This window comes from Puma concolor, chromosome A1 (genome assembly GCF_028749965.1).
Source record: "Puma concolor isolate L17-30 chromosome A1, mPumCon1.1.hap2, whole genome shotgun sequence".
Taxonomy (NCBI): domain Eukaryota; kingdom Metazoa; phylum Chordata; class Mammalia; order Carnivora; family Felidae; genus Puma; species Puma concolor.
In genome coordinates this window covers 159,231,847-159,248,971 of record NC_141667.1, presented here as the reverse complement: position 1 = coordinate 159,248,971, position 17,125 = coordinate 159,231,847, and the positions used below count along the sequence as shown (strand labels likewise).

Here is a 17,125-nt window from a genome sequence, read left to right as displayed (position 1 = left end):
CCCTGTGCTCCCGGTGGTTCTGTGCTGTGTGGCCTTGGACTGTCTCCCTAAAGAACTGCAGGAGCCAGGAGCAGGGCGCCCCGGGGGTCCCTGGGCTCCAAGGGAAGGAGGTGAGCACCTCGGCGTGGTCCATGTGCTCAGGCCTGCTGCGTGTGCCCAGCCTCGGGGCCTGTCCCTCTTCACAGGGCCACAGGCTCTTGGGGCCACGGGCTCTTGAGCCCACGCAGACAAGAAGCAAGTGTAAGATTACAAAGTGGGAAAGAGCAAACTCCATCACAGGGGACCATTTCCAGGGTCCACTGCAAATTTAACACAAATGTCAGTGTTGACGGACTCCGTCCTGTGTGATCTGAGCTCGCTTTAAGCTCGTACTCAGACGGGGGTCTCACTTCATGCACAGAGTGGACCGTATGCCTGGTCTGCACCTGTCAGGCTCATACACCAGCACCGGTGGGCGGCTCCGTGGAGGTGTTGCTGAGTCACGAGGGCCACCTTGCAGCTGGCCTAGGGTTTCCTGCCTTGAGCCCTGGCAGTCCTGTGCCCCAGGGGCTTCCCAGAACCCCGTGGTCCCAGGCAGACAGAGATGATGGGTCACCGGCTGCAGGTGTTTAAAGGTTTGCCCGTTGTGAGGCTGCGAGTGAGGTGGGCTGGCACTCCTCTCCTCCTGTGGGGACTTGCCTGGGGTCCCACAAGGGCCTAGGGCTGGCATCTGGGAGGGGAGGGAGCAGAGCTTCGAGTGGGCATGGCCGCGGGTGGATGCTGGTGGGCCAGGTGTTGTAGCGCTGGCCACAAGGCAGGGCAGCACCTGGGGCAGTAATCCCCTGCTGTGCTGCTTGTCACTGTCATCCAGAGACGTCTCCTTAGGGTGTTCAGTGTCTTTTGGGGTTCACACCCACGAAGGGTGGTGTTGTAGAAAAGCTCCATTGTGGGAGGGCTGAGGCTGGGACCCCGGGGGTGGATGGGGTTATGGGTGACAGCGCCAGTGACCTTCCTATATGCCCCTGAATAAGTTTGTGTGGTTCAGACAGACCTGCTTCTCTCCTGAATTCCATGCTGTCCACGTGCTTCTGCCCAGTGCCGCCCAGTGCCATGCTGGCCCCTGCGCCTCAGACGAGGTGGACACACGCAGCTGGACCAGACAAGTGTGTCTCTCTGAGTTGGTCATCAGGCTCTGAAACGAGTTCTGTCACGTTTACAGAGAGCACGGTTGGGGGGACGAGCTGGGTGTGGCCTGGACTCAGGCTTGATTTGGGGGCTGTGTCGTGCACTGTGTCTGCACAGTAGGGCAGGATAAACCAACTCTGGAACCAGTTTAGGTCAGTCATATGTGGACGCTGGTTGACCTCGAGAGTCTGTCCTGCTCTGGTATCACTGGCTGCCAGGCCTCTGCTGGCCGGCTGGCCACTTTTCCGCAGCTGCCTTGCCTGCGTGCCCCCAGAGCTCTAGCTCCTTCCAGGCGGACTTATGGAGCGCTGCTGTCGGCCTTCGAGGTCAGGAACCCTAGATGCGTCATTTTGGTCCTGACCGATTGTCTTTGGTCATTGGCAGTCAGTCATGTGGCTCCAGGAAATTTGGGCCAAATCTGCATGCAGCTGTTAAAGTATGCTTCAAAAATACATTCAGTGGCTTCCCAGATGAAAAGAAGGACTTTTTATGTTCTAGAGAAAAACCGGTCACCACTCTCTCACTGCAGAACAATGACCTCAGAGTTCAGGGGTTAAAGCGACAGTAACCCTTTATCCTCCCGAATGGTTTCCGTGTTTTGGAATTTGGGCGTGGCCGGGTGGCAGTGTGTCCGGCAGCCCCTGAGGAGGAGAGGATGGCAGGAAGGCAGGCCCCCACTCTCTCCAAAGCCTGACTTCCCAGCCCCAGCTTTCTAATTTCCTTTGTGAAAACCGAGCTTGCGCCACCTGTGATTCCGACACACGTTGTGTTGCGAGATAGAATTCCTGTGCCCGTGAGACTTGCTGTGGGGTACCTAGTCACGGTCCCACATACGGACAGTGGGCGTCAACGAGCTGTCAGCTGCCAGCTGGCTTCTTCCTATGTCACAGTTACTGCCCTCAGGTTTACGCTCCGAACTGGAAACCAGGCTTGGGAACAGGGTGGGTATGGGAAGACGGTCCTGTCAGAGGTGGTGCCCTCAGGCTCCCAGGTGGTGTCGTGGGGAGGGGGGTGGCAAGCACTGCCGGGCAGCCTGCTCCGGACGTTGCAGCCCCTCGGTGCTGGGCCGCCACGCATTGTGGGACTCCCACGGGGCTAGACTGGGGCTGCATGGGTGGTGGGTGGGAGGAGCCTGTTGAAGACTCCAGCCCCCTTTCTACATGAGGTTCTTTTGAGCGACAGAAACGAGGCCTTACAGAGCACGAGTATGCGGAACTTCCATCAGCGTCCTCCCCGTGGCTGGGAGGGTGTCCGGGAGCAGACGTGATGCCACTGGGTGCACCTGTGGCTCGCTCCAGCCTCTCCTCCGTGTCAGCCGGCTGTCTGCCTCTGTCTTCTGCTCTCTGTGTTCTCCAGTGACTCCCCAGCTTTGGATTGTGACCCTGAGACCGGCAAGAAGGGACTGGCCTCTTCGTCTGTTTCCAGACTTATCTGGAAAGGGCTGGGCTGACCTGCTCGCCGCCCAGGCCACTCATCCGGTGGCCATGGTGGGTTGCGTGTGGCCAGGGAGGACGAAGCTCTTTGGCTCTGGAGAGGATGGGCTAGTCTGATCACTTGAGTTGGACTAGACCTCCTCCAGAGTGACTGGGGGCTTCCTGGCCTGGTTCCCTTCCTTCCACATTGTGAGGGGTTGCTGGGGCTGTGCTGCTGATGTGTGGACTATGAGTGCTCCCTCTGCGGGAGGGGGTTTCCCATGAGTGGCCCGTGACCGCTGAGCTGGAGCAGCACGGGCAGTGGCCCCAGGTTGGGCAACACTGGGTCCCACCCAGGCAGACCCATGAGGGCAGTGACAGGCCCTGTGTGATCTTGGGGCTCCATGGCTGCCAGCTCAGGCGTCCAGCCACCCGTCCACTCTGGTACAGGACAGTGGACATGGAGCCCAGGGCCGCTGTCTGTGGGATCAAGGAGCCGGCAGCACCAATGATGTGCTGGGAGCCTGGGGCCATCTGACAGGTGTATGGGGGCCCTGAGGCGCTCTCCTGCCATGGCTGTGTCCTCAATTCTGTGGCAGCTGGTGTCCCGTGTCTCTGGGGCACCCTGAGCCTGTTTGCTGGGACCAGCCTGGTGCAGGCTTCCTGGCCCAGAGAGAGTCGTGTTGTTGAGTCTGGCGGCTCCTGGCCAGCAGTCCTCTAGCCCAGCCCGGCCTCAATCTGCTGCCATCCTTGTGGGCATGTGCTTGGCTCCCTCTGCTTCTGTGGGAAGGTGGAGTTTTGGAGAGTCCAGGAAACGTGGCCCATGTTGTGTTGGCACGGGCCTGACTTCCGTCTCGGGTTCCGTGTGTGGATTTGTGCATTTTGGGTGCATTTGGTGTGTTCTCTGTGCACCACGTGGAGAGAGGGAACCCATCCCGGCAACACCGCAGGGCCTGACATGCGGCTTCTCCCGTGCCAGGCTCAGGCGAGCCTTGCCTGTCTGCAGTCCAGCTTGTTGCTGCCTGTACGTGCTGCCAACCTGAGGCTCCTCTTGGGGTGGGAAGGAGCCACAGATGCCCTGGGTTCCTGGACAGACAGGACGATGCTGGAAAGTGCACTTGTATCCCTTCACGGGCGGCCTGGCCTGCACTTACCTGTGAGGAAAGTCCAGGCACACCGCACAGACATGTGAGCGTCTGTGAGTGCGTGGCTCGTGTGGATGTGTGTGAGATTGCTGTGTACACACAGGCGTGAGTCCCTGAACACTGGGGTGTCCTCAGCCGGTGCTCCCGCTGGGCCAGGAATCCCACTGCCCGGGTCGCTGGTGGTCAGAGGCCTGGGCAGGAGGCAGAGGAGGCTTGTCTGCCGGGATTGGTTGACCTGCGATGTGGCTTGTGTACACGTGTGTGTGTGTGTGTTTATGCACATGTGTGCACACGTATGGGTGTAGGATGTGTGTGCATGCATGTGTATGTGTGAGTGACCACGTGCGGATGGTGTGCACTGGTGTGAGTGTGCGTGTGTCAGGGCTGGTGTCTGGTGAGGCTCAGTGTATCAAGACCGTCTGCCCTGGTTTGGTGTGCAGCAGGCACATCTTCGATGTTTGGTGAGGACAGACTCGGGTGCGGGCGTCCACATGCCAATGGTGTGTGGTGCCCGTGACGAGCTCATGCGAGCCCTGATGCTTCCCATGAAAACCCAGGGAAAGCGGACGCAGGATGCGTGTCAGGGGTCAGTCCCAGACATGGCTCCCTGTAGCGGCTCAGGTGCGTTTGCACACCTTGGGGAGTGGTGTCACTTGCCTGGTTCCCCAGTGAGCTGTGTGGTCAGTGGGCCCTGCGCGTGGTCACCCTGCTCAGGACATGGGGGTGCCGGGTGGACCTCGTATGCTGCCTGGCCCCGGCCCACACTCCTGTACACAGAGGTGCATCCCCCGATTTCCGGCAGAGCTGCTGTGTCCGGGGCTCTGAGGAAGCCCTGTTCTCAGGTTGGATCACCTGTCTGCTCTCACGACAGGTGGTCAGATGAATTTTACACTCACCCGAGGTGCGCCTCCACTAGCCGCAGGCACTGCCCCTTAAATGCGTGTGTTGACTTAATGCACAAAAGCTGTATCTCATTAACGTCACAAGGGTTAAGCTTTGAAGTTCCCTGCATGGGCTCCTGACCATTCTGTCTCTTTCATGCCGTATTTTACACCTCCCTCACACAGCCCGGCTTGTTACGAACTGTAGATTTGTCGCTCTTAGACCCCCTATTTACTGTCCTTGTTGCTCTCTGCAGGCCGGTCTAATTGAAGCCAACGGGGAACTCAAGGTCTTCATAGACCAGAACCTTAGTCCTGGAAAAGGTAAGGCGCCTCTTTTCCAAATACAATTCTGTGGATGAGAGTGTTAGGGTTGGTGTACTCGTGAGTTTCTGTGGGACGAAAGCCCCTGTCAAGTGTGGGGCCCCTGCTTTGGGAGGGCTCCTGCCTGGGGCCGCCGACAGCCTGCAGGCACCTGTCAGTGGTGGGCTCACGCTGTTTGCAGAAATTCGGGGATGTGGAGAACGCAGGTCATGTGCTTTCCTCTGCCTCACGGGTGCCATGAGCCTCCAGGTGTCTGCTCTGGACCCGGGCGGCAGCCCAAGGCTGGTGGTGCCTCCCTCACGTGCGTCCGGGTTCGTGTCTTCCCCATCAGGAAGCCACGTGTGTATGTTCGGTGGCTTTTTGGGATTCAGGGCCGGACATGGAGGTGGACAGGTCCAGGCCACTGCCCCCTGCTCTGAGGTCCCACGGTCTCCCTCCTGGTGTTACCGTGATGAACATCTGCCCACGTGTATGAGCGCGCTGGCTATTTCGCGGGATAGACTAGGTGTGGAAGTGCTGGACCAGAGGGCATGTACCTTCCAAGTTGATGCGTGACACCCGGCCACCTGTGGTGTCCTGAGCTCAGAGTGGCTGGATTACCGCTGCCACCTCCACTCAGCCTCTGCCAGGCTGAGGCCCTGACCGGTGACCTCTTGGCTCCTGCTGTAGCTTTGGGGGAATGTCCCAGCCCCTTCCCATCCATCTGTTGCTGGCGAGCGGGACAGGAGTCCAGCTGTGTCCTTCCCCGTGGGGCCCAGTGGGCCCGGCCCATGTGGTTAGGGTGGTGGGCTCAGGCCCTGCTCCCTCTTTTGCATCAGGATGGCCCCTTCTGATGCTCATGGAGGCTCTCCTCTCCTGGCTCAGTGGGTCTCCCTCGTCACGCTGGCCACTGTCCCCTGGATGGGCTGTGGGCCCATGTGTGCTCTCCAGGTTTCTGTGTTTGGAAGGTCGTAGGCAGTGTCCTGCTTTTCTGTAGATCCCATCCTCTTTCCCTTCCTGTCCAAGGACAGGGCCCCGCTGAGGGACTCAGTGTTTGCAGATAGTTTTAGTTCAATAGCTTTTACCGTTCACAGGTTGCTTGAGCGAGGTGCTTCAGTCTAACTAATTGGACACTTAGAATTTTAGGATTTACAGGCGTGACCTCTTTAGTAAAAGTGACTAAGCAGAAATAGTAGTGAAAACACTGTGATCTCTGCTCCCCTGGAAACAGTGGAAGCCTTTCGTTCTGGTGTTTGTTTTGAGTCCCTTTATTGTTTGGACGGTCCCACAGGCCCTTCCCGTGATCAGGGGCTGCCTGATCTGTGCTTGAGCCCTTATGGGGGTTGCATTGGAGAGATGAGAAGACAACAGCTTCTTGAGTCTCTAGAATATCCTGGTGCCAGTTCCCTGCACTGTTCAAGGATTTTGCGTGTTCTTGGGTGTGGTCTGGCCCGCCGTGTCCCTGGCTCCGCTCACAGCTAGGACTGCTGTAGTTCGAGGCTCCTGGCTCCTGCCTCTGCTCCCGCCTCTGCTGGGACCAGCACAGCCTCCCAGGCACTCAGGCTCCTGCCCCTGCGCCTCTGGCATGTTCTGGGTATGAGGAGGCCCACGGCCACATCTCTGCAATGTGCTCCCTGCTCTGACCCTATGAATGCAGGCTGAGCGCTGCCAGGCTCCTGCTCCTTCCAGAGAAGTGCTTTTTCGTAAACGGAGCCGTTTGTCTGTTGGACAGGCAGTCCGGTGCTGTTTCGGCCACAAAGGGAGTAGGACCAGGCTGCCCAACTGCTGTGCTCACCCGTGGGGACTGTTCCACGCACGGCCACCTTTGCTTCTGGCTCAGGAGCTCTGATGCTAATTTTGGGCGGTGTGGTACTGACTGGACCTGCGCACTCTGGGTTATTCAGTGGTGTTCATGAAGTTGGGGAGCCCATGGGTGTCAGACTGTGTTGTCTGACCCCGCTTTCATTGTGGGCACTTCCCGAGGAGCGCTTGGCAGAGACTCAGCCAGGGTTATGCTGAGTGAGGCCCAGACCCCTGGCACAGGCTTGTCCAAGAGTCTGGGAATGTGGCCTCAGTGTGTTCCCAAGAGCCTGTCTCTCTGGAGGGACCGTGAAGGGCAGGAGTTGGCTCTCGCTGGGGGTAGGGGTGGGGAGTCAAAAGGAGGGCCATGGCCAGACCTGGTGGAGGCTGGGCCATGAGGGGGCAGGGGGCAGGGGCCCGTCCCGCTTCCTGTCCGCATGGGCCACGCCTACAGGGCTGCCTCCCAGCTGCTCCTAGCTCCACCTGCTGAGAGTTTGGGAGCCCCAGTGACCCTGCTGCCCTCGGCTGGGGCCAGTGAACCCTTCCTGAGGTGAGGCTCCCCGTGCCTGTTTCTGCCTAAGCTCTGGCTGTGATGCCTCCTCACACTGGGGTCTTGCGCACTCCCGTTCCCTGGGTCCTGGCCTTGACTCTGCTCCTGTCTCAGCCTCCAGAGCTGCCCGTGCTTCTTCACCTGCCTCTTCTGCTCCTCTGGCTGCTGCCTGTGGCCCATTTCCAGGTGCAGTGTCTGCAGACTTCTCCAGAGGCAGAGCCTACGGGAGACGTGTGGTGAGTGGGAGGGAGGTTCGTTGTTGTGGGATCGGTCCCTGTGACAAGGGGGCCGGCAGGCCGGACACAGGCAAGAAGTGGGGTTGGAGGCAGCCACTCCTTCCTCGTGGAGGAGACCTGAGGATTTGCTCTGAAAGTCTTTGCCTGGTTAGGGGGCTCTGGAGGGTGGTCTCCCCTACCTAATGGCGGCTTGCGGCTGGTCTGTGATCGGATAGCTGGGGACAAGCGCCTTGGTGCTCGCATCAAGTCGGTCGTCACGCCTGCAAGATTCAAAGAGCTGTTTTCCCCAGAAGGTGTGCTGAAGTCACAGCCTCCTGTGCCCACAGGCCCTGAAGGCCAGAGGCCCCATTTCGGTCCAAGACAACAAAGGCTACGTTGTTTGCTGTGACAGCCGTTGGGTCGCTCCCAGGGCTTCGCCGACGGCTTTGATGCTGTGTGAGCCTTCGAGTGCACATTTGTTCCTGTGTTTGGGGCAGGCGCTCTGGAGTGGGAGCCAGGGCATGAGGTGTGTGTGCGTGGCCGCACCAAACACGTGGGCGCCTGGCGCCGCATAGCTACAGTGGCGCCTCCTTTGCCGGCATTTCAGGTTCTGGTGGCCCGGTGGGTGTGGGCCCCCTTGCTCCTGGGCCTGCCCTGCTGGTAGGGGTCTGGCCAGGTGCTTTGCTGGCAATATTTTGTTGCCACTGTTCCTGCTGGAGCCTCCTCTTCCAGCCGTGCGGCTGCTGCCCCAGGGTTCAGGCCGTGGGCCCCGGCACATATGTGCCCACGCCCTCCCGATGTGCCCGCTGCTTGCCCGCCCTCCACACAGAACCAGTCCAGAGCCACGGCCTGTGTGCAGCCTCTTCCTCTCCTCCGGCCTCTGCGTACATGTCGTGCACGCTCGCTGCAGAAACGGCTCACGATGTAAACGTGTGCTTAAGTGTGTGTCCTGACACGTCGTGTGCGTGTGTGTGTGGTATCTGCACGCACTGATCCTCCCTGTGGCTGTGTGACTTTGCTCATCTGCAGCCGGGCCATTTCTGGTAGTTTCCGGTGCTGCCTTTTGTCGCCTGGCACCTTGATGGAGTGCTCTGATGCCTGCTGACTGTTTTCCCTGAAGGGCTGTGCACCCCAAGCGCCTGGTGCAGGAGGCGGCTCCCGCAGAAGGTCGCGGGATGTGGCTGGGTCTGACTGGTGACAGGACGTGTCCTGTGACGTCTGCCATTTTCCTTCTGCTTCAGAGTTGCCCTTCCCCTGAGGACGGGCTCCCAGGCAGGAGAGATGAACACCAGTGACAGGTGGCCGACAGCCTGGCGTTGTGGGATCATCCCAGAGACGCGGGAACGGCACCCTCGCAGATGTGCGTGCACCTGCACACACGGCTGTTGCGGGGGAAGTGGCCTGGCCCCTCTCGGGGAGCGCAGAGCAGAGGCACCGTCGTTTGAACCCAGACGACATCTGGAGCACAAAGTGATAACATGTTTCACACGCCAAACCCTGCTGCTGGGCTGGCCAGGAAGACCGGTCTGCAGAGGAGATGCGCTCGCAGAAGAGCGGTCTGGGTGTGGTTGAGGCCCTGAGATGCTGGGCACCTCGGCTCCCACCCACCGGGAGGTGCCCCTGCGGAGCCTGCCTCCCTCCTTGGGCCGCAGGGCCATTCTGGCGCCTGCTGTGCAGGGGCAGGGCCGTGCGGGGGCCGCCGTCTTAGCGCTTGGGGTATTTCTAGCGTGGCGGGCAAGAGAGCAACTCTTAAAATACTAGGTTCTTAGAACTTAGAAATGGTTGAAATTATTTTCAAGAAGACATTAAACCTTATGATTTCATAATCTGTCTTAAAGCCCATAGGTATTAATGAATTGTGATTGCCAATTGTAAGAATATGCTTATGGAATACTTCTAGAATCCTTTTCCTGTTCAGGGTTATAATAGCTCAGACTACATATGTTCTAACTCCTTTTCTCGCCAAGAGAGGAATTCTCTGTTTCGTGATGTTATAGTTGAAAATATTTCAGGGGCGCCAGGGGAGGGGCTCAGTGGGTAAAGCGTCCGACTTTGGCTCAGGTCACGATCTCGCAGTTGATGGGTTCAGGCCCCACGTCGGGCTCTCTGCTGACAGCTCAGAGCCTGGAGCCTGTTCGGATTCTGTGTCTCCCTCTCTCTCTGCCCCTCCCCTGCTCGCGCTCTGTCTCTGTCTCTCAAAAATAAATAAACATTAAAAAATAAAATAAAATATTTTGTCACCTAGTTCCTTTAACAAAAGGCACTAAAGAGAGCATACAGCTAAAGTAGTTGTGCTTCTAGTGAGTAAACTCTAGTCTGTGTTACAGGTTAGCCCGTCTTGTAAACGGGAGTGTAAGTAGGTCGAAGTGTGGTGGTCTTTGTCAGCAAAGTGTGTTAAGCATTCTGATGTCTTTGGTCAGATTAAACTAAAAATGAATCACATCCTTGAGATTGTTAAAAAGTGACGTGTCTTCCCTGAGTCAGCAGTTGGTAGGAACCCTGGAGAGGGGGACACAGGCTGCCTGGGTGCACACGTGTGTGGTGCATGGTGTGTGATGTGCACATGTGGTGTGTGCGCGTGGCGTGCATGTGTGTGGTGTGCGTACGTGCGTGTGCCTTGCACACATGTGTGATGTGCACGCATGTGTCATGCATGTGTGGTATGCGTGTGCTGTGCGTATGTGTGGTGTGTACATGTGTGCTCACACATGTGTCGTGCATGTGGTGAACGTGTACGGTGTGCGCATGCACGTGTGGTGCACATGTGTGGTGTGCGCACACGTGTGTCGCGCATGTGTGTGCGGTGCACTGTGGTTTGTGTGCACATGTGTGTCATGCATGTGTGCGTGTGTATGTGCTGTGCACATGTGTGGTGTGTGCATGCGTGTGCGTACACGTGTGTGCAGTGCGTGTGTGGTGCATATGTGTGGTGTGTGCACACGTGTGTGTTGTGCATGTGTGTGTGGGGCACGTGTGTGGTGTGTGCAGAATGGCCCTGTGGAGGTGCCACGTGGAAGCCCATAGCACAGATGGTCCTCTTGGCGCACCTGCGTGAGGGCACACCAGCGGCAGGAGGAGGCCAGACGGCCTGATGTTACCTGCGGTGTTTCAGTAGGAACATTTGTGTATTTGTATAATCAACGTACTGTAACGGAACGGCACAGATTCAAGGAATCAACTAGACCTTTCTGTGGACAAGTCTCAGCGACAGTGTGAGCAAAGTTATGAGAGATGTAGATAATTTTCTGGGTTTCAAAGGCCCACATGAGCAATACTTCTGCTTTCTTGGATTTATGGATGTGCATGGAAAAGTACGAAAAATGGACAGAGCACACTCATTAAGCCCTGATGTTTGCAGGCGGGGCCAGGTGGGGGCGCAGCTGGGGCGGGTCTCTGGACCGGACGGTGAGCTTTGCTGTTTCAGCCTTTTGAGCAAATAGGATAAAAGGAAAGTAGTTAATTCTAGGTCATACTGGAGAAAGATTGTGTGGTAGTTCTTAGTGCTGAAGAGTGTCTCAGAGAACAGGGAGACCCTGGTGAGAACCAGAGGGGGCCTGGCCCCGATCCACTCTGCCTCTCAGCTCTGCCGTTGCCCTGGCGGGTGAGCATGTGGTTTTGTAGGTGGACGTTCCTGTGGTTCTGAGCGCTCAGTGTTGTCCTCTGTGGCCGCACCCGCGGCTCTGGCCCAGATGTGGCCATGTTCTGACCTCGTTTATTTTACTTTATTTTAATATCTTAACAGCTGCTGGGGCTGCTGATGTTGACGGGATCGTTTGTAAAATAAAGGAAAAAAAACCCAAGTTTATCGTTTTATGAATCAATTCAGTATTTCTAAAAACCTATTAATAACCTGATAATAACCTCATGTGTGACTTTGAAATGACTAACACGTTTGTGTTTTAAATCTCTCTGTGCAAAACAGAATAACTTTATTTTTGTCTTTTAAACCGTCTTTTGTATATCTAAAACAATCATTAAAAATTTGCTTTTGGGGGTGCCTGGGTGGTTCATTCGGTTGAGCATCTGACTTCGGCTCAGTTCATGATCTCACGGCTTGTGAATTCGAGCCCCGTGTTGGGCTCTGTGCTAACAGTTCAGAGCCTGCTTTGGATCCTCTGTCCCCCCTACCTCTCTCTCTGCTCCTTCGCTGCTCATGCTCTGTCTCTCAAAAATAAACACTTAAAATAATGTTTGCTTTTGTTAAGATACAGGTCTCTGTGTTTAGAGAAAATAAAACTTGAAGCAAACAAACATTTACAGAAAACAAATATCTGCTGGTGTCGGCGAAAACGCTAACATTCAGTCAGTTGGTTTGATGGACGAATGTCTTGATGACTTAGGTTATCAAGAGAAATTATTCAGTGTTTGTATGTGGCAGTAAGATTCATTGTGTATTGAAATCTGAAGTCTGTTCTTTTTTTTTTAATGTTTATTTTTGAGAGTGAGCGAGTGAGCAAGCATGAGCTGGGTAGGGGCAGAGAGAGAGGGAGACAAAATCCAAAGCAGCTCCAGGCTCCGAGCTGTCAGCACAAAGCCCGACACGGGGCTCGAACCCATGGGCCGTGAGGTTATCACCTGGGCTAAGGTCAGACGCTGAACCGACTGAGCCCCCCGGGCGCCCCTGGAGTCTATTCTTCAAAGCGTGTGGACTGTAGAAGGTTCAAAAATGAAACTTAGACCAGGCTGGATTGAAGACTGTGTCTTACTGTTATTTGGAGGCTGTCATGAGGCAGAGCCTGTGAAATGAAGAAACGCCATCTGAGTCTGCCTTGTGCGAGACCTGCCCTCGGTGGCCACAGGAGGCAGTTCTGCTTCAGGGGCCAGGGGTGCGGGGCGTGACCAGCGCAGAGCTCTCCTCTCCCCGTGTGGCAGGGACTGGGGTCCGGGCGGCTCTTCCCCGGCACGCTCAGGCCCTTGTCTGTAAGGACCACGCTTACCCTGCTCTCAACCACCCCCACCCCTTCCCCCCCGGCCCTGGGGCTCCTTTAGGGCCACTGCTTCCTGTTCATGTTCTCTCTGCCTTCGATGCCAGCACCACAGGGCTTTATTTTTTACATTTTGAGTTTTTATATTTCTGCTTTATTTGATTTTCTTATTTAATATGTAAAATGAAATGTTTTACCATTTTTATTCTGTTGTGTCTTCAGCACTGAGGACAGAGCAGGCACAAAGAACTCTTTGCAAACACCTGTTGAAGGAGGGGATTTGTCTCCTCATGTACCCTCCCCCTCCTTTGTGAGGAGACTGACTGTGTCTTCAGAGAGGCAGCAGCATCCTCATGGGGCATTTTTCTTCCTAGAAACAGACACTTGACTCTACTGCTCCAGGAAAAAGAATGTTAGATTTCTAAACTAGTTTTGCAAACATATAGTGAAATGCTGGAATATAGTGGCTTCTAATTTGAAGACTATAATTGTCGCAGAATTGTAGGCTTTCAGAGCTGCTCTCCCAGGCTCTCTAGTCCCCCTGGAACATTCTGTAGGTGAGCAGGCAGCCCCCTAGGGCTCAGGGCAGGTTGGTGATGTGCCTGGGGCTGAGCCCCATCCCAGGGACATGAGAGCACCCAGGAGGGCCTGGTGGTCACGTCCACACGGACAAGGGTTCAACTTAGTAGCGGGATCTGCAATTGACCCACAGATGGGAAATGATAAAAGTAGGGAAGGTAAGAATCTGATTGGAAACATCATCATCCTGAAGCTGTGCCCTGCAGCCTTAATCCAGAAGGGCCCTCACCTGTTACCTCCTTGTGTTGTAGGCGTGGTGTCCTTGGTCGCCGTCCACCCCTCCACGGTGAGCACGCTGGGGAAGCAGCTCCTGCCAAAAACGTTCGGACAGTCCAATGTCAACATTGCACAGCAAGTGGTAAGGGGCCCTGGGCTGGCGGGCTGGCGGGTTCTGGACAGAGATGCGCTCCCTCTCGAGTGCCCACAGCGCTGGGATGGCCACCTGCCTCACGCTTCAGGAGCATGTACCTGCGGAGTGTGTTGCTTTCCTGGCTCGGGCCCTGCGTCTGCCCTACAAGCTCAGAGGGTACATTACTCCCTTGCTTGGGAAATGAGGGTGGTGTCCTTGTGGAGCCCGCAGTGGTTTCAGGGCTCTGTGGGCCGTCAGGTGCCAGGACAGGTGTGTCCCTGCTCTGGGGACCATGCTGGGTGCCTCCCACGGATTGATCCCCTATGGGATTCGGCCCTTGCTCACGGGGCTCTGGTCACACTGAAGCAGCCCCAACCCTGGGTGTGAGCAGCATGGAGAGCAGGATGTTCGCTGCCCTCCTGAGTGCCCACTTCTGGGTGAGCGTCCCCTGCAGCTGAGGACATGCCCTGTCACTTACCCTGTCAGTGAAGCGTGACTGCTTTTCTAGCAGAGTTGCTGTGGGTTTTTCAAAGCAATAGTATGTCGAAGTCCTAGACCATTTTTGGCTCGTCACATCCTTTTAATAAATGTCTTTCTGATATAAGTTAAATATTCTACTCTATGTTTTATTCTGTAACTCATTTTATTTTTAGGTGTTATGTATTCTAGCAGCTTCAGCTTGTGAAACCTTCTTAATTATAGGATCAGTTCTGCTTTCACGGCCAGGGTGCATAGTATGGAGGAGAGTTAACGAGGATTTTTCTAACGGTGCCTCACCCTTAGTCTGGGAGTTAAGTCCCAGTCTGGGTCAGGCTGTTTCCAGGTGGAGCTAATGATGGTAACTCCTCCTTGGCAGATCCAGCGCTCAGAGCTACAGCTCACACGCTGTAAGGCGTCCCTCAACCTTCATCTGCCAGCGGGTTGATGGTGAAAGGGTTGGCACATTGTGACCCGAGAGCCCAGGCTTTGTCTTCATGTGATGTGAATGTGCTCAGGCTCTCGAGGGGCTCTGCCCCGGCCCCGCCTGAGGCAGTGCCCATGGGCACGGCTTCCGGGAGAGTGGTTAAGACGAGCGGGGCAGAGCAAGGACAGTTTCCTTTTCCCCCAGTGAGGCCATGCTCACAGTGAGCAGCTCAGCGCGTCTGCTGTGTTCTCATTGTAGAATAGATGCACCGAGAGGTCCAGCTGAGGGAGGGGAAAGGGCGAGGGTGCCGGCTGCGGGGCCCAGGCCAGATGTCAGGAACCCTCTTGTGACTCTCCTGCCTGTCCACGTGGGCGCTGGTGTCCTAAATCTGCTCTCCTGAGAGCGTAATGAACCAAGTCCTTGTAAAACATGTCCAGTAATAGCCATGAGTGACAGGTGTCCGTGTTTCCCAAACTGTCAACCCTGAGCCATGGCTAAAGCACGTTCTCCACAGTGACCTAGGGCCCCGTGAACACACGCATTCATTTAACAGAAACAGAAGGTTCACAAGGCACATCTCCTGTCTGGGGATTTGTTCTGTCTTGTCCTCTTTTTTTTCAGAAAGCTTGCTATTTGATTTCATGGCTTTTGAACAAGGGTGGTCCCCAGTTTGGAAAGCACTGTGATGAAACTTTGATTATTGGAAATGAGAATTAAAATAGAAGGAAATTGAGTTGAGCATTTTTCTTTCTACGGTTGATGAGTCTTTAGCTCTGACAGGAGACCTGTCCCATGGCCACAGCACATTCATCCCGCTAAGAAGGGGTGCAGGAAGCATCCCCCTGGCCTGAACGGTGGGCCTGGTGAGTCCCTAAGGCTGCACCTGCCCCCACAAAGGTCTGCCCTGGCACCTGGTGCCCCAGCACCTGGTGCCTGACCTTGACTCGTTCGACAGTGTCCTCGTGTCGCTAAGCTCTTGTCTGTGCAGAAACTGGGAGGTACTGTTCTGACCGTTCTTGGTGTGGGTGGAGTCTCGTACAAGATCCTGGAAAACAGACATATTTACTGGGCTCTATGCAGCAATGACTGTGTCCCCCACGTGAATATTTGCGCATTAATGGATGGGGCCAAATTCTAAGTCCTTGTCAAAGACAAACCAGGCTTCCCCTTCCTTTGGTGCAGAGATGGCGTGGGGTGCTCAGACTCAGCCGCCCTGCATGCAGGGTGGGTCACACTTGCTCCCAGTGCTAATTGCCTCCCTCCTCCCTGCCCTGCACTATTTGGGGTGTCGGGGCCCCCACAAGCTGCCGCCGGGATGAGGCTCCCACACGTGGATGGGCTGGTGGGGCACTGCGAGCCCTGCCCTGTGACCCCTCTGTTCTGAGAGTTTTTCTGTTTGCGTTTTGGCCTGACTTCACGCCCGGAAGACAGAATTTCACCCTTGTCCATGTCATGAAGAGGACGGGGAAAGTAAACTAGGGCAAGCGGAATGGGGGGCGTTCCCTGAGGCTTGCGTGGCACGCCCCACTGTTAACCACGTCAACCACCATTAAGCACGGCCTCCTCGGGTGGGGCGTTTTCTGCTGCTCTTGTTGGACGGGGAGGATGCCTGAGGTGGCTGAGGGAAGCGACGGTTCAGAACCCAAGTGAGATAATGGCGCCCATGGCTACAGCATCAGCTGTTGGGTGTTGTTCACACACCGTGTTCTCCCCAATCTTCGTGGCTCGAGAGACTCAGCAGTGGCTGGAGATGATGGGGAGTAAGAATGGTAGGGTCACGTGTGGGAGATTTCTGATTGTGCTCTGAATTGTCTCTTTTGACTGTAGGTAATTGGTACGCCTCAGAGACCTGCAGCGCCCAACACTATCGTGGTAGGAAGCCCACACACCCCTAACACTCACTTTGTCTCACAGAACCAGCCTTCAGACCCCTCACCTTGGTCTGCCGGGTGAGCACATTGCCTAGACTTGTACCCCCAGCTCTCTGGGCCACGCGGGCCGGCCGCCACAGCCAAAGTCAGGGCACGCTTTTCCTCAAAAAGGAGAAGTCTGGCTGCAGGGGAGCGCCCCCATGGTTCGGGGGGGCCACACTGTAAAGGGTGGGGAGTCGCCCCTGCCCCGCGGTTCGGGGGTCCACACTGTAAAGGGTGGGGAGTCACCCCTGCCACCATGGTTCGGGGGTCCACACTATAAAGGGTGGGAGTTGCCCCTGCTCCATGGTTTGGGGGGGCCACACTGTAAAGGGTGGGGAGTCGCCCCTGCCCCCACGGTTCGGGGGTCCACACTGTAAAGAGTGGGGAGTCACCCCTGCCCCCATGGTTCGGGGGATGCTGCACTGTAAAGGGTGGGGAGCTCTTGGTGGAAGAAGAGGAGGAAGCTGGCTTCTCCACGCTGCAGTAACTTTGACGCTTTTTCCGCTGTCTGCACCGCAAAGTAGCGTCTAGGGAGCACGGATCTCAAAGCAGCCTCACCCGCTGCAACGCTGTAACTCGGCTGTTCCACGGGTGACACCCCATTGGATGGTCCCACCACACTGTCACTTTGACCCTTTCCTCCAGTAAAGGCAGCCAGTGAGAAAACGATTGTACTCGAAGGTCAGCTCTGTGACTTTCCTTAAAAACAAAGACTTTTGGAATTATGTCTGTATTGGTCCTAAAGCAAAAACCATCATTCCCTGAATCATCCATTGAGAAACTCAGAGCCACCCTTTCCTTGCTGTGGTGACTTAAGTTGAGATGCTGGGTTCCCCCCAGTCTGAAGTGCCCTCCAGCCTTCAGTGTCGGTGGCTGAAAGCTCACATCCTCCCCCAGAATTCTTAAATTTGCAGTGAAACGCCCACCATCCCTGTGTCAGTTGATGTGCCCTTAAGCAGCGGTGTCAGTGCGTCTGTGCACATCC

At 56.0% G+C, this 17,125-nt stretch overlaps 1 protein-coding gene across 4 annotated transcripts in view; it reads left to right on the top strand.

Moving 5' to 3' along the window:
* The window catches only part of TFDP1 (transcription factor Dp-1), a 40,219-nt gene that overhangs the window by 14,414 nt on the left and 8,680 nt on the right, over nt 1-17,125 (top strand). For all 4 annotated transcript variants that reach the window (XM_086707876.1, XM_086707890.1, XM_086707868.1 and 1 more), the window contains exons 3-5: nt 4,860-4,926; nt 13,226-13,332; nt 16,055-16,176. In XM_086707876.1, coding sequence (XP_086564002.1) covers nt 4,860-4,926; nt 13,226-13,332; nt 16,055-16,176 — 296 coding nt within the window. The remainder of the gene's footprint in view (nt 1-4,859; nt 4,927-13,225; nt 13,333-16,054; nt 16,177-17,125) is intronic.